The sequence below is a fragment of the Epinephelus lanceolatus genome, chromosome 13 (assembly GCF_041903045.1).
Source record: "Epinephelus lanceolatus isolate andai-2023 chromosome 13, ASM4190304v1, whole genome shotgun sequence".
NCBI classification, from domain to species: domain Eukaryota; kingdom Metazoa; phylum Chordata; class Actinopteri; order Perciformes; family Serranidae; genus Epinephelus; species Epinephelus lanceolatus.
The window spans coordinates 28,051,462-28,072,810 of NC_135746.1; the positions used below are offsets into that span (position 1 = coordinate 28,051,462).

The following is a 21,349-nucleotide window of genomic DNA, read 5'->3' on the forward strand; positions in this document are numbered from 1 at the left end:
TCAGTGTATACTTGAATTTAAGGGATAGTGTTTTTTTGAAGTGGGTTTGTACAGGATACCCATCAGTATATTGCATATAGTAGATGTCAGTTGGCACACCCCCAGTTTGGAGAAGCAGGCTGGAGTCTGACATTGAAGCTAAGCAATGTACTGCTGTGGATGGGTCAGCAACAAAACGTTTTTTAACCACATAAAATAAGTCCCATCTAAAACAACCAACGTCAGTTAAAGTGTACACTATATTTATAGTAGTATTGTCACTGCATCACCTTAACATCAGACAGTGATTTCCAACTGGAAAAGTAAGCCATTATGTAGTTCTAGGTATTATTGTCTTTATAGCCAGACTCCATTAAGAGAAACAGTGATTTAACTAGATGCTAAATACAGGAGCTGCTTCTCTACCACTGAACACACACATGCACAAACTGGACCTATACATGCACTAAGTGGAGAGATGTCAGAGTGGGCTGCCCATGACAGGCACTCTGAGCGGTTGGGGGGGTTCGGTGCCTTGCTCAGGGGCACCTCGGCAGTGCCCAGGAGGTGAACTGGCACCTCTCCAGCTACCAGTCCACGCTCCATATTTTTGGTCCGGACGGGGACTTGAACAGGCGACCCTCCAGTTCCCAACCCAAGTCCCTATGGACTGAGCTACTGCTGCCCCCAAATAACAAACTTGTAATTTTTCATATATAATTAAACATGTATGGTGGCGTTCTGCTGCCACACCAGAAGAAAAAACAGATCAGTATCAAGTGAAAAGTTCAGAGACAAGATGTTTTCCACGTTTTAAAGATATTTTCACGGTATAACAAGAAAATGTTATTGTTAGAACATTATTCTATTCATCTTGTTATTATTATGAAATAATTTATTGTCATTATATAAAACTTTTCTTGTTGTAGTAATATACACTCACCGGCCACTTTATTAGGTACACCTGTACAACTGCTCATTAACGCAAATAACTAATCAGCCAATCATGTGATCATTTGTAATGTTAATAAATATTAATTCTACCAAAAATTCACTGTTTTATTCACTATTTGTGTTAGAAAACAGCCAGAGAGTATATCAGCTGACATTCCTTTGGCTGTAAATATTTATGGAGCTACAAACTTGTGCAGCACTAGTTGGAGAAAGATAAATAGGTAGTTTGCTGCCTTCAAGTGCTCCTCTTAAACTCCCACTTCCAAGTTCAGATGTCACAAACACAACTTAGTGCTTCAGTCGAGTGCTTTGGAGCATTAAAAGCAGCCAAACAGATTGCAACAAGGTTCACACCTTTAGTATTTTGGAAATAAGGGGACACTGAATGCTGCAGCAGCAGAACATAAACCAGCCCTGTGACTGATGTTTGGCTCTAACACGTTCTCAGAGCCCAAGGTGATGTTTTCAATTTGTTTGTTTATTCAAGATATTCAGTTCACGGTGACATAAAACAGGAACAGGCAGTAAATCCTCACATTAATATGCTGGAAGCAGTTTTGCTTTGAATCATTTCTTGTTGATAACCTTAGTGATTAATTATTTCACCAGTATTTGTAACATTAGCACATCCAAGAGTGTGACTCCAAAGTGCACAACTAAAAGCTGAGAATATAACGCTGCATTTGTTCAAAATTCAGCATCTTTGACACTTCTGTGAGTAGTCTTGGCAGCTCTGGTGTCAACTAAAATACGTTCCCAGCTGAGTTTATCACAGTTTGCTTATTCATACATGCTAAAGAACACATCATATACCAACACACACACACACACACACACACACACACACACTGACCTGCACGTTTCTGTTGAGGCTGACAGCGGGTACAAAGACACCATCCAGGTTCTCAAAGGCAGTCGGACCATGCTGCTCCTTGTTGATGTAGAAAGTCAGTGTGTGTTTGGTCAGGTCCAGCAGGATGCCCACGGTCGAGCCCTTAGTGATGCCTCCCTCCGCCCTATACGCACACACACACACACACACACACACACAACAGATGGACAAATTGAAATCCCGTAGTCAGTTCAAAGAGTGACAAAAATGGACACTAAATGAACACTACAGATGTTTCCTTCTATGCTAAAGGACCCACTGTGGGACTGAAATTGTGTTTTTGCATAGAAGCAAAGGTGTGAAACCACCCTTATACATGTAAGCAGGCACATAGCCATGATTCAAACACATGACACCTGCCTCGGGACTGAGTGAGAGTCAGCGCTCTGAGAGAGACAGAGGAATCAATATGTGGTAAATAACACTGAAATACAGACATGAGATGATTAACGACATGAAAGCAAACGGCACAAGGAATAAATGTGCAGTCTGGACGGACCAAGGTAGAGAAAGACAAGTCAGAGGGTTCACATTATTCCTGTGAAATGTCGACTTCTTCCCTCTGAAGTATAGACGTATTTTTGTAAATAAATGTTTAATGAGGGTTTGATAGTGTCGGCGTGACACTAAGAGAGATGGTGCAGAGAGATGTTTTGATGTCTCCTGCAGGCTGCTGCTGCTCCCTGATGTGTTTGTTAGTCGGTATTGTATGAGCCCCTGGGGTCCCTCTGTCATCCTGTGTATGTATCATTATCCTGTGTGTGTGTGTGTGTGTGTGTGTGTGTGTGTCCTTTGCTGTGTGAGATTTAATGCACAACACCTAATGAATGGAAGAAGAGAGTGCCTCCTGCTGTGCTTATTGACATACAAGTTCAAAAGATGAGGACCATTTCTTAATAAGGCAAACAAGTTCAAAAGTTGGCATTTTTGTTATTAAATAATTTTATAATTTTTTTAAATGTCAGTACCTTCAACTTTTGAGTTTCAGGTTGTTAAAAAAAAACCTCAGCTGGTGGTAACACTTAAAGTGTGGACTTGATGATGATGGATTCTTCAAGTAAATAATTTACCAACATTCATAGCTGCAGACTTAACCTATTATAAAGTGAGTACAATATTGATAAAGGATTGTGAGCTTCAACTTTATAATAAGCTATCAGGTCCGCAGTTACAAACGTTACAGAGTTTTTAATAAAGGAGTGTTCCATTAATTAAATGGTATAATCTACCAATGTTTAAGAAGAAGAATTTCCCAGTTTGGAATCAATAAAGTACCATCTTATCCTTTCTTATCTTATCTTATCTTATATTAAAGTCTTCAATAAATACATATTGGTTGGATTTTCACAACCTGGCAATTCAAAAGTTGTTTTTACAAATGGTTTATAACTGACGCATACAAGCATTATTACATTATTCATATACCATTAACAAAGCTGAGACTGAAAGGTCATTCTTGACCTTTGAAATAACACTTAACAAAAGTAGTTAAGTAGTAGCTGTTCTGGAGCCTTCAACTGTATTACACAATCTCCCTCAGCCGATGGACGTATTGTGTAATTGTAATCTAATATTAGATTCAAAAGGTCCCCTCTGTAGCTGTTGTATTATACTACACCACGGTAAACATAAAGGGAGGAACAGTCACAACAATAGTGACAGCATTCGAGGAACCAGAGTTTGGTGTCAGCAGGATCTTAACCTCTGCTGGACAGAGCCATGATCTGTTTGGACACCAATAACAAGGACAACAAATGTCCATATGTAGATTTAAAAATAAAATGTCAGTAAACATTACATAATGTGTGTTTTTTAATCTGGTGGACAGATTTTTTGGTCAAAGTTGGAACAAAAACGATATGACGGGTGGAAGTGAGAGTGCAGTGTCCTCCCCAGTGACTTCAATAGCCAAATTCTGTCTCCTCGAACACTGTCACTGTCACCATGACCGTACCTTCTCCGATATTTTCCTCACTTCTGCTGAGGACGTTTGTGTGGTGTATAAGAACATCAACAGAGGGGACCTTTTTAACCTTAACATCAAGTACGTAGTTTTAACTTAAAAACCTCTTAGAAAGTATGCATGATTTGTACCGGTAAGTAAAAATCTAATATCAGGTAGTCGTTGTCCTCCTTCTACTTTTTAAGGCTCCTATTTAAGAGAAGGTACTCCACCTCAAGAGGAACCATGAATGAAGCAAGTGTAAGGTGATTGGTTGAACACATGAGACAATCTAGCACCAGGACCCACCATTTTTAAAAACCCATTAGCTGTGTAGACAAGAGACAACAAAAAAGACACTAAGTTGAGGCTTTACTGAGCATATATGCATCGGTGGAAATACAATGCAATGTTGACTCTTCAAAGCCAAGAGGTAATGTCCAGGGCTGAAAAATGAAGCCAATGCCGAAGTGCCAAAACCCATAGTTCCTTGAATGGTACTAGAGGCTCACTCCAAGTGGTACCCCCAGACCCCCATGTTAAAATGCCCATCTTTACAGCAGAAATAAACATATTTACCACCTGGCAGTTTCAGTCTCTACAGCTACACATCCGCTTTCATTTTATTAAGGCATACAGGTACGGATAATTAAGGGTGGGCTGCTCTGAGTGACAGGCTGTCTGCGGATAGTGTCCTTAGCCTCTCAATCAGATCCAAATGCTAAAAAGCAGGAATGGAGTTTTTCAAGGGAGTTGCCTAGTGTGTAGTTCCTCTCAAAAGTCCCCAGAACTGCTTGGTCCTAAAACACCTAATATGAACTATAGCTTCCATCCACATCCTACCACTGGCCTTAAAAATCACAGACTATAGTATACACCTACCTGTTGGTGTGGGAGTTGTTGTGCATGAACCAGGAGCGATTGTTGTCCACATACATGGCCCACGCCTTGTCATCTTTCCCCAACATCATGTCTTTCATGGTGTTGATCCTCGCCACGCCAAAGGCAGGGTCTGGGTGGTTGTCATAGCGATCGATGCTGACCTCCCAGTAGTGAATCCCCTGAGATTCATATCGAATTAGAATCAAGTTTATTAATCTTTGTGTTGAAAGTCATTTAAGTCACCTGCTCACTCACATAAGAAAGAAATCTGATCTATAATATAACCAGTGAGTGTTTACTTTGGAAAAAGCAGCAGTTCCCAGCACCACACGGTCATCGTAACTGCTACAGGTGACTGTTTGGTTTTCATTTGACAGAACGATGTCCCGATGAGCTGTGGTGGGGTCGAAGGAGAACCAAGCCACTGTGGGAAGGAAAAAACACTCGGTCATGATGCCACATCTGCCTGCTAGCTTTCATCGTTTTGGAAAGTTATCAAAAAAGACAGAAGAAGTAGTTTCTAAAAGTCTGTGCCACCTTTCTGACCCATGTAGTCAGTCAACACCCACACAAACTGGTTTTACACCTGAGTTTTCCAAAGCATATTGTAATGTCATTTTACCAGCTGTGATGGTCACAGCCACATATGGTAAAGTCTTCCCAATCCACACTCTTTCAACTCATTAGTTTGTTATCTACCTTCATTTATGGTCAGCCATACCTAAACAATTCACATCACACAGTTGGTTTGATTTAGAATCTCTTTATTTGCTTTTAACCTTACATAGTTTAAGTTAAACTTTGAGCAGTCTGTTCTTGGGCAGGCTCAGAGAGTTTTATCTGACCCATCACACGTCCTTTATTCTGAGTATGAACTTTTACCGTCTGGAAGACGATACAGAGCAACCAAATGTAAACTGAATAGGTTTAAAAACTCCTTTGTGCCTATCTCAATTAATATCCTAAATAGTAAATAGCCTGTTAGGGTTAAGCAATAGTGCCATAGTGCCCTCTTAATGTATGTATGGTTGTGTATTTATGTGTGATGTGTTTTTTGTTTTTTTTGTGGAAGCAGGCAATGTGCACAGCACTTAAGTCAAAGACAAATTTCCCTACAGGGATGATAAAGTATATCGTATCGTATCGTATCGCATCGCATCGTACATTCTAACATTGTAGGGTTGCACAGGCAAAGTCTTTGACATGAATCACCTCTTTCTTCGTCTTTTAGTTACAGTGGTTGTTTGGGGAGGTCACTTCCTGGTGGAGCAAAAGGTGTGGCTGAGGGCTGAGGACTCTTAAATCCTGGAGCTAGCTCATTGGATAAAACCATGTGCTGCCATGTTATAGGGAGGATTTGGTTTTAGTTGTAGTTGCCATCCATTTTGTTTACCTCTTCTATTTGGTTTGGCCAAGCCAATATATGCTCCCTCGTGTGTCGTTTGGACAGGTCAGGTTTGTTCAGTTAACACCTTGTTTAGCAACAATATTGAGTATAGTTATGTTATGTTGACCTCTTTTATAGGCATAGTTGTTCATCTCTTGGTTTGAAATTTTTCATGCATTTTTTTGGGTAAATAAAAACCCTCAATTTTTGTCAGTAACTTCTGTGTCATTGTTGCCTCTCTGCTTGGTCCCCAACCCCAGCTCTGCATCATCTTGACAGTGCTCAATAATCATTTTTCATCAAGCCACACTGAGGAACAAAAATGCGCTATATTTCTAACATCCTGTTATAATGATAATCTTTTTCTTAATCACTATATCATGCCATGTCACTTATGTTGCCATGGCTAGAGAAAATATTATGTGTATATAACGTGAAACTTGATTGAGATGATGAGGGAAAAACTGCCAAAGCAGCAATTCACTGTTGCACAATCCCTATAATTTAGACAAATTATGATTAAGAAAACTGAAAGGAGAGGGTAAATGTACACTCTGCAGCTCCCTTCATTAATTCATTTTGATAAACAAGAAATAATTCAGCCTCTCTTCATTCAGATGAGAAGTAATTGGATATGGATATGCTGCTAAACTGGATTAATAATTAAGAGAATGGGGTGTCAGTGGCTTAGTGGTAGAGCAGGCACCCCATGTACAAGACTGTTGCCGCAGCGGCCCGGGTTCGAATCCAACCTGTGGCCTTTTGCTGCATGTCATCCCCTCTCTCTCTCCCCCCTTCACACTTACCTGTCCTGTCCATTAAAGGCAAAATGGCCCAAAAAATATCTTTAAAGAATAAATAAATAAATAATTAACAGAATTCTTCAGTTGTATCTCTCACCAACAATAGATATAGTCAACCAATATTCACATCAATTTGATGTTTTGTGACAATATGCAGTATAGCTAACAGTCAAATAATAACATAACACATGTATTAACAGTTGGTTCCTTCCGGCCAGAGTGTGAGTGAGTTTAGCTGCAGGGTAAAAGCACACACACACACACACACACACACACACACTACAGGCTGAAACATCAGGAACACATTTACTATCCAGGCCTGGGGACAGAAATGCTTCATCAGCAAGCTACAGCCATATGCTGCATCATTAAATAACCTGCGACACATACAATATACATACACACACAGGATCATACTAAGAAACTGTACATAAAAATCAGTGTTTGTGTCGCAGCGACTGCCCCTAATGCCTGCTCATTCACTCGTCATGCCAACAAGTCGAGTCACATCCCTTTTTTTCTCTCCATGTAGCTGTAGGACGCTATAGTCCTCGAGGAAAGAGAAGGAGGTGGCGATGAGGGGTGAGAGAAAGAGAGAGGGCGAGTTGGCAAAGAAAAAAAGATGACAGAGAGAAAAAGAGGAAGAGGGCGGGAGGGATGAGCGGTTATCAGTCAGAAAACAGACTAATGTCCATTGTTGTTAGTGGCTGGCAAAGTGAGACAGTGTGTGTCAGTCAGTGTGACTCTCCACCCTCAGCCCACTGCAGTTATACAAGGTTTTGTCATGGTTCCTTTTTTGTGTCCTTCTTTCTCTGACTCCTTTCATTTCCTTTCTTTTCCTTTGCCCTCTTCTACTTTACTTGTCTTTCCTTTTCGTTCTTTCCTCCTCTTTACATCACTTTTCCTTTCCTACTTCTTTGTCCATTCTCTTCCTTTCCATTCCCTTTTTGCTTGTCTACCCCCTTTTTCCTTTGCTTTGTTGTTTACCTATTCTCTCCTTTTCTCCCTTTTTTCTCTCCTGTTTTGCCCTCCTTTGTCCTTTCCAATCCCTTTCCTTTATTTCTTATCTACTCCCCTTTATTTTGCCTTTTTCCCTTCCCTTTGCCTCTCCCTTCCTTTCCTTTTGTCTCCCTCCCTTTCCTTCCTTCTCCCCTTCGACTTCTCTCTTTTCTTTCTTTCCTTTCCTGTACTCCTTTCCTTTCTTTTCATCCACTCTCTTCTCCTCTCTTCACCGTCCGTATAACGCACTCTATGCCTTTTATTCTTCCATTTTCACCCTTAAAAAGCCTCAACACTCATTATCTTAGAAGTTTGTCGTACTGATGTTAGATGATACAAATTAAAGATATACTATGCACAGTTTTTCTTTCTAAAAGGTAGCGACCAGGTGCCAGACCGTAGGCAGTGGACATCCGAGAGAGATAGCACCAAGAAAAATGCAAATACAGCGAGGCGAAACGCCAAACGAGTAAATCTGGGGTTGGCTTTAAGTTTCATTTTCGCTAGCAAGAATGTTTACATGTAGAAACTGACAATCCTGCATAGAAACCTTTTATTTGTGTCAAGAGACCAGAAGCTCAAGATCACCGCTAACAAAACTACTCTGTTGGAAAACACATCAAGACAATCAAGAAACAATATCCTAAAGGAGATGGACATTTTCCTTTTTCAGCCTGTCTGTGCCAATCTGATGCAAACTGGATGCAAAGTTAGAACACACACACAGATATCCACACACACACACACAGACACACACACACACACACACACACACACACACACACACAAACACACACAGCCTACCGTCCGAGGTCTTGAGCACCACAGTCTTGCTGTACGGCCCCACACCGATGGCATTGTAGGCCTTCACCCTGGCGTTGTAGGAGCTGTTAAAATGGAGGCCGTCCACCGTACACACCGTCTCCTTCCCCACGTACACCTCCTGAGGACACACACACACATTTCAGTAGCATCATTTAAAAAAGCAGTTTAAAGGGACACTTCACCAATTTTCAACCAGCTTTGTATCATAACAATTTTGGTGGTATGTGTAAATGAACTGTGGTAAACTTCCCTCCATTCTACCAGCACCCGGATCTCCCTACTCATCTCCTAGCTCAGTAGTGTCAGATACCGCAAAACTGGCTCTGGGGCTGTTGCACGAATTACAGATTGTACTTCTGCATTATTGTATTGCTTGTCACCAATGCCGCCACCATGGACATAAATACCCTTTTTCCTTTGTCAGTACTGGCAGCTCCGAGTAAAGCCATGCAGTGCCGATTTGTGTTTCTAATATCAGTTTGGATGCGCCGTGTCACGCCAAGCCACACTGGAGATGGACCTTCTCTGGAGTAGGTCCAAAAGCAGGACCAAATATAAACCGAGATTTCGTAACTGCGTTGTCTATTTCTCACCTAAAATGTCAACAGAAAATATCTTAGTACACTGTTTAGCTGTAATTGGAAGAGTTTGTGGAATTCTGTGCGATACTGTTTTCTGCGTAGTGAAAACAGAGGCTGATAAAACTGGAATCAAACGGTAAAAGTACCCTGAGCTGATCAAATATAAACCAAGATTCTGTGACTGAGTTGCTTTTTTCTCACCTCAAATGTTTTAAGAAACATATGTTAGCTTACCATTTAAGTAAGTATGAAGTATGAGACCGTTTTCAAATGTGTCAAACATACAAGCTAAAATTATGTCACCCACCAGCGGGAGCTATTATTGGTCCAGTGCAGTGCATTCTGGTAGCTGTAGGTTTTTCTGTCTCTTGTTTTCTCTGGTCATGTAGCACCAGTTTCAAAAGTATTTGCACCTTTCTACTGCATAGACAGTAGGAATAGGTGAAATACTTCTTTCAGTGCATTCACATGTATGTTCATTGCTTAAACATATAAAATGTATACATGGAATCATGTATAAGTAAAGACGAGTAACCACTGATGACACAAAAATAACACACATAAACTATTATCTGCCTTTGTCAGAGTTGAGCAGCATATGGATAATTAACAATAAAATAAAAAAGCAGTGACAGCTGCATTTTAATTGGATTACTGTCATATTAGTGGCATGTCCACACAGTATGTATTGTGACTTAGTATGTGTTTTCGTGAGGTACCGACCCTGTACTGTCCTCCGTTGCCGTCGTCCAGCTCCAGGATGTACCCCTCGATGGGGCTGGCAGGGGGCGCAGTTACCCTCCAGGCCAGGGTGGCGCTGTTGTTCCTAGTGCAGCACTTCTCTAGCTGCAGGAGAGGAGCCGCCGGCACTGCAGGTCCAGGCTCTACTATGGGGTGAAATAGAAGGATGAGATGTACAGATTATAATTGGGGGCGCATTAGGGGCGTGAGAGGAGGGAGAAATGAAAGGGTGAATGGATGACGAGAAAAGGAAGATGAACAGGGTGGTGTCGTCAGCTGGCTGGTTGCCTTTGAACAACAGAAAGGGAGGGAAAGAGGAGCTTATTGTGGATCTAGTGGGAGATAAAAATAAAAACGAGCCTTAAAGGTGAAAGACCTCCGGGTTCATTTACAGGGCAACAGCTGGGCATCAGTGGAGGCTTTAAATAGGCAATGTGAGGACGTTATACACTTATTGAGGTAGCAGTGATGCATAGGGTTAGACTGATATAAGCTTCAAAGACTACTAGATGTTGCATAAGCTTCAAGCAGCAATTATTTGAACACTACTTTGCTTATTTCTTACCCCTCAAATGATATGTATCTTTAGATACAAACTACCAAATTAGCTAGTAGCTTGATTCAGGTCAGAATTCTCAGCTGGTTACAGAAGCCAAGAAAGGGAGGAACCAACATCATATCAAAGAATTTTTCTCATAAAAAGACAAATCCGTCTAACCCTGATGGTGATAAAACTTGTGCTAACAAATAGGACACAAATGCATTCCAGAAAGGAGCTGAAACAAACACTAACAACAAAAACAGGGTAAAAATAACCACATACGAGTGGAGATCTCAGGGTGATGAAATCTGTTTCATTCATCGTTTCTTTGTTATCTGATCTTTCTAGACCAAAATAAGTCGTGGTGAAGACACAGAGGAAAGGCAGCAGTCATGACAGAGGGAATAACATTGTAGGAGTGATGCAGTAAACAGTGTATAGACTCACTTTATTAATATTAATATTTAAATTCAATATTCTTCACAGCATTTGTAGACAAAGTAGTTCTTTGATTCATGCTCAGCCACAAGATAATGATTTGATATAATATTGATAACAAATATTCTTAATTTGAATTAATTATATATTTATATACAGTAAAATATATTATATTTAGATGCTATTTTCATAATTTGTATTAATTCTCTTTTCAGCAGAATGTTTTTGTTTTGTTTACGCTGTTTCAAATCCAATTTTTTTTACATATTTCACTAAAAATGCATTGCATTATTTAGCTTAATTATTTATTTTATATAACAAGAAACATTCTGCAATTTAATTTATAACTATTTTCCCAGTCAGGGAAAAAAAAATATGGGAAGATGTTTAATACACATTCCCTCAAAAAGGTCAATGAAGCTCAAAAAGCTCAATGAATATATATAATTTAGATAAAAAAAGAAGAAGCAAAGACTAGCATGAGAGACAGAGAAGTACTTCAGGCAACAAATTTCTGTAAGTTTCTGTAATTTTTGGAAACTTTGTGTTCCAGTGTTCCAGTGAAGGCAGCACTATTTTGCAGACGTGCCATTCATTGGAGAGGAGCTGGAAAACAAAAACCATGCAGAGGAAGGAGACCAGGTAGACGCTGTGGGGGACAAAAAGACCAGTGAGTTTCCAACCAGAGTCAGGGGCTGAGGGACGAGGAAGGAGTAACAGATATAAATTCAAGAGAGGAAAACAGAGGTTCACTGTGAAAAGTACCTCCGGGGCCTTCTGTCTCCATCTCAGCCTCACCACTGTCTGCTGCCTGCATTTGTTTCATTAACGGACTCTCCTGCACATCTGGAAATATGATGTTGGTTTGGATGTTTTAATACAAGAGCACTTAAACAGAAGATGGCATATAAAGCAGCTGTAACTGACAGTGAGACCAGTGGAGAGATTGCATTACAAACATGACAAGAGGTCTGTATTCACTGATGCTTTGAAGAGCGTGTGCTCTATCACCAAAATAAAGAGAAGACACCAACGTCATGACATGTACTGAACATACACAGTGAACTGGTATGTAACATTGTGGTTTTCATCATATATTTTCGACTTGCAGGTCATCATAATTCACTTCTTATATCAGAAAAGCTCTTACTGATAAGTTATTTTGAAAGGTAACGTAAACTTCATACAAAGTTTCATCAATATAAAATGTAGTGTCATCTGCATATTAGGACACAACAGAGGCTTTGACCCAAATATCTATTGTTTAGAAAAGACCGCAATTATTTATTTTAAAATATATATATATAGCTTACCAGTACTTTAGCAATATTCCTGCCTTTTTGGTAACCAGGAAGTGAGTCCTTTTATGCATAATTAAATTATATTCTTGTAAAAAAGAGAGTTGACAAATTCTGAGATCTTTAAAGGGCTAACATTTTCACTAAAAACATTTTTAAAACAAAGATGATTGAAGCAGTACATTTTTACACTAATGTTAACAGTGCATGTTGTTAGTTTTAAATTTGAAGGCATTTGAAGGCTTCTAACAGATTTTTTGACCATCCGTAGCTGTAAATTCATGTCTGGGACAACGGTGCTTTCTTGGCACAGGGCAAGTTTAGAAGTTTAAAAAAATGAGAGCCGATTGAAATATTTTATAAATCACTGTTTTTCATACATATAAATCCTTAAAAAATATTGTTTCACCCCAGAAACAGAATTTGTGTTTTGATAAGTTGGAATTTCAGGGTATTCTTTTGGTTGGACATGTTGGACACCCCTTTTTTAAGAGTTCATATTCTACATTTTACTGACAAAGTTAATTGCTGAGATTCAAAAGTAAGATGTTTATATGACAAATCCTTATCTTTACCCTTTTTTCATACCAAGTGTGAAGCATAAAATATTACAAGAAATACTACTATTACAACTCCTTGTGATAACAAATTAGATAGAGAAAACTAAAACCTAAAACTTAGTTTTTTGCGGTTGGAATAAAATGTTTTTTAGCTGTTTTGTGATGTATCCTAGGGTTTATGTGATAAAGTGTACACAGCAAAAATAGAATACAAAGCAATATTTCTAAACAAAAATTTAAACAGGGTTGTAGCCGCCATTGGGGACACTGACGTCTAGGAATTTGAGGGGTTTAACATAAAAGCTAAAACATAATGGATATGTTTTAGCTACTTCTGGTATATCTCATCAAACCTAAATTTGACTATAGGCCAGCTACCCAAATAAATATATGCTTTGTAATTTAGAACTTTATGTTGGGAAAGGGTAATGTTTATTTCATGAGTCTGTCATTTTCTAATAATTTCTTTGGAAGTTTCCTGGTGAGAACTATATAATCTGGTACCAATTAGTTGAGTTTAGAAGTAGTTGCTGATTTACAGAGGGCATCAAGATTTACTGAAAAAAATATAATCCAGAGCACTTCATTCATTTCAGATGAATGTTGATATGTAGTAATGATGGTGACTAATTTCAGGCTGTGAACCAGAGCACTTCTGACACTTTGTCGCAGCTCAGGATGTCAAAGACTGAAATTCAAAGACATAGGATCAAATGGTGTACCTCTGAACTCTATGGCTTTGTTCTGTAAGATCAGTGGGATTTGAATGTGACGAAACATGGATTCTGTGCCACTGGCCTTATTGAACAGAGAGGGGATGACCAAATCTTCTACATCCATGCATATTTGGTTTCGCTTAACTGGAGCTCAAATTAGAGAAATAACTCTTCAAGTACAACTCAATCAGAGGCATGACTTCATAATATTGGTAACAGATCACAATGCATTTTGAATAAATGCCGTATTACTTAGTGTTTTACTAAGGTTGAATCAACGTCTGCAAAACAAAACACCTGAGCTTTACATGCCTCAGTGGAGCAGTATGAATTCAAATAAACACAAGAAGTTTGTGCTCTAATAAAAAAAAAAAAAAAAAAAAAAAAAGGGATCAGCGCTCAGTGAATAATCCTCCTAAGCCCTACAATAAGCTATTATGGCAAGGCTTAACTATACAGACCCGTGAGCAGTGATAACTAACATGTCTTTGGGGTCATCGGGTGGGAACCTCCTTTCACCAGTGTTTCGTCTAGTTAGTCCCACGACACCTCCAGGAGGCTAGACAGTGATCTCTGGCGTCCCAGAGACACTCCCCTAATGCCAGGTCTCACTGCTCCCCGCACTAACCGAACAACCTCCTTTACCTTACCTATACTACCACAGAGGAGGTAGACCCAGGGAAGGAAGCCTTGTTAGGCTATCACACTCCCCCGCCGGGTTAGGCTGTACAGTCTACCTCCCCAGGACGAGCCCTCACAACAATGACACCTCCAGGAGGCTGGACAGTGATCTCAGCCCAAACAGCACTGCCAACTTCAACCAAGCCCAGGCTCCGTTTATGCGAGCTCCAGGCAGAAGCAATGCTGATACTACCTTTACTAGCACATTCACCATACTCTATTTCACACGCTACATAGCATAACTACAATGTAAGCTAAAGTTAAAGGAGATAAATGAACTCACAGGATCAGCAAACACACTCACTTTGCAGCATGGTCTCAAACAAAATGGATTCAAATAGGCCACTCCCACACTTAAATAACCTTCCTCTTCCTGGATTTCCTTCTTACTTACACATGGCTTTCTCAGCCCAAACAGCACTGCCATCTTCAACCAAACCCAGGCTCCATACATGCAAGCTCCAGGCAGAAGCAATGCTGATACTAGCTTTCCTGTCACATTCACCATACTCTATTTCACACACTACATAGCATAACTACAATATAAGCTAAAGTTAAAGGAGCTAACTGGACTTACAGGATCAGCAAGCACACTCACCTTGCCGCATGGCCTCAAACAAGATGGATTCCAATAGGCCACTCCCACACTTAAATACTTCCTCTTCCTGGATTTCTCCTGACAGGAAGTGGATCTCTCCACCTGATCTCAAGGAGTTATGTGCCCTGCTTAGTAGTTCCCCCTGCTGGCCCCCAGCTGACATTATTTCTTCTGTAATAGATAAACTGGCTGCATTTAATTGCTTCATCTGACATTTCCCTCACTGTCTTCCTCAAATTCTGTCCCCGCACTCCGAGTTCCCCCAGGAGTGAGACAGTTGATCTTGCTATGAATCCCCTACACCCCACTTCCACTGGACAAATCCTAGTCTTCCATCCTCGCTGCTCAGCTTCTGCTCCTAAGTCTGCATATCTAAGCTTTTTTCTTTCATAGGCTTCTTCCACTGAGTCTTCCCAAGGAACTGTCAGCTCAATGAAATAAACTATCTGTTGACTCACTGACCACAACACTAAGTGAGGCCTCTGCCTGGTACAGACTATTTCCTGAGGAACAACAAGCTTTCCCCCTAAATCTACTTGCATTTCCCAATCACAAGCACCTTCTAGGCGGCCACACCCTTGCCTCCTCACTAACTTATCCCTTCTGTATTTCTCTCCCTCACAGACAAACTGAATTACTAAGCCCCTATCCTTAGCACCTTCTGAATTCACCTGTCTTCGTTTCCCTTCGATGCCTGCAGCTAAACATTTCAACACCTGATTATGTCGCCATGTATATCGGCCTTGTGACAAGCCAACTTTACAGCCTGACAAAATATGCTTTAAAGTTGCGGTACGTGAACACAATGGGCATGATGGGTCCTCATTTACCCACAGTTTTAGGTTCTGGGGGGTTGGTAACACATCGTATGTAGCCCCTACCAGGAATCTAATACGATTCTCCTCCATACTCCACAGGTCCCTCCAACTAAGCTTCCTCTTCTCTACACTTTCCCAATTCAACCACTGTCCCTGTTTAGCCTGGGCCACTACCTTTGCACCCCTTACTATCTCTTCCTGTCTGCGTATCTGTTCTACAACCAGCTTTCTTTTATCTTTGAGGCCTGCTGTATTCCATACCGGTTTACCTGAGCCAAGCCCCAGGCCTCCCCGGCCAAACTGAACATTACCTACAATCTCTGCATGTCTAAGAGCTGCCTCTGCCTCCTGAACTGCCGATCTTGGGTTCCACTTCCTCCCCTTGGTTGGATTTGGAACCACACTCCTAACTACCACGTCCTTACTCCCAGATAACAAGAGCTCTGTCCTGACCTTGGTACATTTAAATTCCTCTGTTAAACTAGATACTGGCAGCTGAAGTATCCCTCTTCCATACAATGCAACACTACTTAGGCACCTAGGAGCGCCCAACCACTTCCTAATGTAGGAGCTAACCGACCTTTCCATTCTTTCCACAACAGATGTTGGAATTTCATAAACTGACAATGGCCACATTAACCTAGGATATAGCCCAAATTGCAAACACCACAACTTCAACTTTCCTGGAAGTTCTGATTTATCTATTCTATCCAATCCTTCAGCCACATCTTTTCTAAATTTCACCACCTGTTCCTTATCATTCAACTCTACATTGTAGCACCTACCTAAGCTCTTTACTGACTTCTCCCTAATTGTTGGGATGTCCTCATCATCTATGACAAACTTCCTATCACTTAACTTCCCTCTACATATCGAGATGCTTCTAGATTTACTAGGCTTGATTTTCATGCTGGCCCACTTGAGGTTCTTATTTACCTTCTCTAGTAGCCTCTTTGTACATGGCATTGTTGTGGTCACCAGTGTCATGTCATCCATGTAAGCCCTAACTGGTGGAAGATGCAACCCATTCTGCCGTCTCTCCCCACCTACCACCCACTTAGAAGCCCTGATGATTACTTCCATTGCCATAGTAAATGCTAATGGAGAAATTGTACACCCTGCCATGATGCCTATTTCTAGCCTCTGCCAACCTGTTGTGAAACCTGCTGTACTTAGACACAACCTAATATCCTGAAAATATGCTTTCACTAAGTTAACAACTACCTGTGGCACTCTGAAGTAGTCAAACGCACTCCAAATGAGGCTGTGCGGTACTGAACCAAACGCATTTGCAAGATCTAAAAATATTACATGTAGGTCCCTTTTGTTAATCTTCGCTGCCTGAATCTGGTGCCAGATCATGCTAGTATGCTCTAAACACCCTGAAAAACCTGGTATTCCTGCCTTCTGCACCATGGTATCTATTAAGCTATTCCTTTCTAAGTAGCTAGCTAGTCTCTGCGCTACTACACTAAAGAAAATCTTCCCCTCCACATTCAAGAGAGAAATCATCCGGAACTGGCTAAGGTCCACAGACTCCTTCTCCTTAGGAATGAGGACACCCCCTGCCCTACGCCATGCTCTTGGTATAATTTGTTTTTCCCAAACTATTCTTAGCTGTTTCCACAAAAATTTAAGGGTATCAGGCGCACTTTTATAAACCCGGTAGGGGACTCCATTAGGCCCTGGGGCCGAAGAAGCCTTTGCACGCCTGACCACCTCCTGAACTTCCTTCCACCTAGGTGGCCTGACATCCATCTCATGCTCTATCCCTCCTAATGGAGGGATATCAGGTGGGAAACCTACTATCCTATTCTTCTCCAAATCTGAATACGTGTTTCTCAAATATTCTTCAACCTCTAACCTTTCTGCTTTAAGCTGCCCTCCCTTTTCCTGGCTGAACAATCCTTTAACAAACTTAAAAGGGTCCCTGAAAAAACCTGTCCTAGCATATTCCTTCTTCCTCCTCTTTTTCCTGAGATGCTCCGCCCTTCTAAGAACTGCTAGCCTGCTTCTCAACTCCTCTTGCAACACCTTAATTCCCTCCCTTTCTTCTTCTGTAGCCTTTTTCCACTGCTTTCTTAACTGTCTCCTTTCCTTGACTAACTTCTCTATTTCTCTCTGCCGCCTAGACTTACCTGACTGTACCCTCTCACTCCTCTTTCTCTCATGCACCCCAAACCTCTCTACACCATATGAATACATTATATCTCCCATCTTTTCTAACCTTTGTATTGCATTTCCTCTAAGCCTACTCAAGATTACTGACAAGTCTCTATTAACTATCTCCCATTCTTTACTGTCATTTGCTCTAGGCCATCTAACTCTAACCTTTTGCTCCATAGTTCTTTCTCTGGCTAGCATACTGGCCTCAGTGTCACCTGCATCCTCTCTTACTACCCCCTCCTCCTCAGTGGCAGCGTTACTGATATCCTGCGAACTGTGGTTTTCTACCTGCCGCTGGACTTCATCCGACTGACTCGACTGACTTCTTAGGAAGTACTGATCAATGCGGCTACTCTGCCCTTTCTTTGCCACACACTTCTTCTTTCCCTGATGAGTTCTGAGGCCTTTCACTGATGTTACTTTCTGCCAGCCGCAAGGACAAACCTGAAGCATCTTGTTCTCAACTATGCTACTTTTGCCCTCTACAGATGCGCTCACCTTGCCCTGAGTGCTGCTAATTCTAGCACTGGTGGATAGGTCCGTGCCCCTATCCTTCACTGAGTCACCGGTCCAAGTCATAGTCGTGTCCTTTCCAATGTCTGTTACCGTGTAATCCACCTGTGAGTCATCTTCCACCCCTGCTCTCGCTGACTCTTGGGGTATTTTCCCTATGTTGGCTGTAGCTAATTTTGGTTGTAATAAGGCTGCTAGGCCTCACCACTGCTACCATGGGTTGCTAACCCATGCCAGCATAAAATATGCATCGTGCTGATTACATATTTAATGTACATTAACAATACATCTGGGTAATCTCTGAGACTGCAGCAGAGGTAATGTAAAGGACACTGTGTTTACTCATGCATGTCAAGTGGCTGCTCGGCAGCAACAGTGGAAGAATAGTTAATGAGTTGTGTACATTGTTGTACATCTTGAAGAAAGCACAGAAGCAAAGTAGAGGGTGACTAAATGCTGTTTATTGGTTATCACTTATTTCATCAAGGGGCATGTCAAGTTGATTTATTTATAGAGCTCGTTTAGAGGGGTACTCAACTGACTTTACGCTTGGAGTTCAGTTTACTCATCATGAGGAGTAATCAGGGGTACTACTTGAAAACGGCTTTAAACAGTCTTCTGTGGTTCAAGAGCAAGCTTTTATAAGTCTGAGAGAATAATCTGTGTGCTTTCATAAAATAGGGGCAATTTAGACAGAATGAGAAATACAGGAAAAACCTCCTGTTATTCTTATACATAGTTGGTGTTAAAGCAATATTCCAAGATGGTTACCCCATCTGCTAACCTTTTAATCACATAGTTTAATTAGCCTAATCTAACCAGATACAAACTGTATACAGCTCCTTTAAAATGAACAGAATCCATTGTATTAGCGTTAATTTGGGATTTTATTTAAATGTAACTGTCAGTCAGTGTTTGTTGACAATTACTCTTGGTAAGAAATTTATGATATTTCAGACTCTGTTTTTCCAATTTGGTTGCATGTAATTAAAGTCCAAATCAATACTGTCAATACTAAACTGATGGAGCACTCCATTAAATACAACAAATGTTGATAAGTTAAGAATACAATTAGGTATATAAGGAAAAAAATAATTGAAATTAGAATAAATGGCATATTTAGCACAGAAACACATTAAATAATATACAGTCTAAGGCAGTGGTTCCCAACTGGTGGGTCTCGGGTCTACTCTAAATAAATCACAAGTGACTCGCGAACATGTCATGTTTGTAAAAAAACATACTTTATTTTGAAGTATGGTGAATTTCTGGGGCACACCTTTTATTTTGAAGTGCCATTTTCTGCTGTAGAGTGAGTGACTAATGGACAGCTACTGGACAGAGACAGCAAACTAGTTCGATGACATGGCCAAACACAAGTATGACACTGAATGTATTAAACTGTGTGGACCTTGAACTTATGACTAAAGAGAAATCTGGACCCCGTGGCTGGACCAGCTGGGAACCACTGCTCTGAGGGATCCATATAGTCAAAACTCAAATGTAGCTGTAAAATGACTCCTAAAATAGGAATTAAACCTGCAAGCTGAATGGAAAGTGTGTGCCCCTGTGTGTTCACCTTTGCCCTGGCAGAAGTCCAGCTGCAGGATGGTCTGGAGCAGCGAGTCGGTGTTGAGGGTGAGGTCAAACTCGGGTCCTACTTTTGGCTCCAGGGCCCCTTTCACCCACTGATCCTGAGACGATGTCACCCGCTTGATCAGAGCATCTGAGATCTGCAAAACATATACACAAGTTAAGGTGCGCAGCTATTAAAACACACATGTACACAGTGATGGGAGATAAATGTAAACAAAAAAAAAAAAAAGACAGTCAAAGAAACAGGAAATTACAACACCTGCATTCAATATCTACATTTAAATACGCCTGCATGGCTGTGATGCCTTCCCTGCATACAGAGCAGCTCCTCTGTGCAGGGATCAGTTCCATTAGCCTGGCTTTATTATATTGTGTCTGACAAGTGAAATGAGGCAGGCATTAGTGCAGTTCAAATATTTAAGGCTAAGAATTAGACCTCTCTTCTGCTGGTGAGAGCTTCACTGCCTCAGGAAAATAAAAACTAAGTGAATGCATTACATTAAACTACATTCAGCTGCAAGAAAATGGGATGCCATCTTCTTGAAAAAAACGAGTCTAGTATTTGGGAATTCATCCTCAAGCATTAGAAACTGCTTCATTTAGCTTCACTTCAGATCAGGTCAAACTGCATTATATTTACAGATGTTCCTGAACTGACTAACACTGGTATCCACCTTTGATTCCTTAAGAGTTAGGATTTAGTCGTTGGCAACCCATAAAGAAGCACATAATCAATACGATATAAAATATTCAGATGAAATGGAAGCGAGGGGATGTGTGTGTGTGTGTGTGTGTGTGCGTACGTGCACGTGCGTGTCCCTCAGGAGCGTCTTTGATCTTTATTTCATCTTTTCCTTCACCTTACTCTATTTCTCTCTTGCTATCTCTCTCCAGGAAGAGCTATGATTTATAACTGAAGCAGAGATGCTCAAATTTCATTTCCTATCATTCAATAAAAATTGAAACAAGCATAGCTCAGGGGTTGGATACGTTTATAAAACCATATGGTTAATGTTTTTACTTCCTGTATATCTTTGGGTTTTACCTTCTTTGCCACTTCCCTATGAAACAGATGTTGGAGCGTCTTTAGCTTCTGTGCTGTGATGTATTTCCCAGTGAAACAGAATATTTGAGCAGTGAACAGAAGAGGGATTTACATTAAATCATTTGATTGGACCTCCACCACATTGTATTGGAAATAAAAGCAAATGTTTTGCCCACTGATCAACACACTTCTCTCCTATCTCTTTCCATATTGTGCATGAACTTTTGCAAAAATCCCTGAGTGCAGAATGAGTCATCAAACAGTTGAAACTGCTTCACAGAAAGAGTAAAGACTTATTTGATTCTGGGGAAATTATTAAATCATTTAATTAATGTGAACTTTAACCCTTGATACTGGCTGTTTGGGGTCCCCCACACACCACTGCTGTTTGTGC

The 21,349-nt window shown here is 40.7% G+C and overlaps 1 protein-coding gene across 3 annotated transcripts in view; it reads right to left on the minus strand.

The window, feature by feature from the left end:
• Positions 1-21,349, minus strand: part of trim67 (tripartite motif containing 67) — a 78,386-nt gene that overhangs the window by 8,305 nt on the left and 48,732 nt on the right. The window contains exons 5-11 of one of the 3 annotated variants that reach the window (XM_033648642.2): positions 19,894-20,047; positions 11,730-11,810; positions 9,968-10,131; positions 8,643-8,781; positions 4,949-5,073; positions 4,650-4,828; positions 1,787-1,949 (exon numbers count right to left, since the gene is read on the minus strand). In XM_033648642.2, coding sequence (XP_033504533.1) covers positions 1,787-1,949; positions 4,650-4,828; positions 4,949-5,073; positions 8,643-8,781; positions 9,968-10,131; positions 11,730-11,810; positions 19,894-20,047 — 1,005 coding nt within the window. The remainder of the gene's footprint in view (positions 1-1,786; positions 1,950-4,649; positions 4,829-4,948; positions 5,074-8,642; positions 8,782-9,967; positions 10,132-11,729; positions 11,811-19,893; positions 20,048-21,349) is intronic. The other 2 variants (XM_033648644.2, XM_033648643.2) reach the window with 2 other exon arrangements.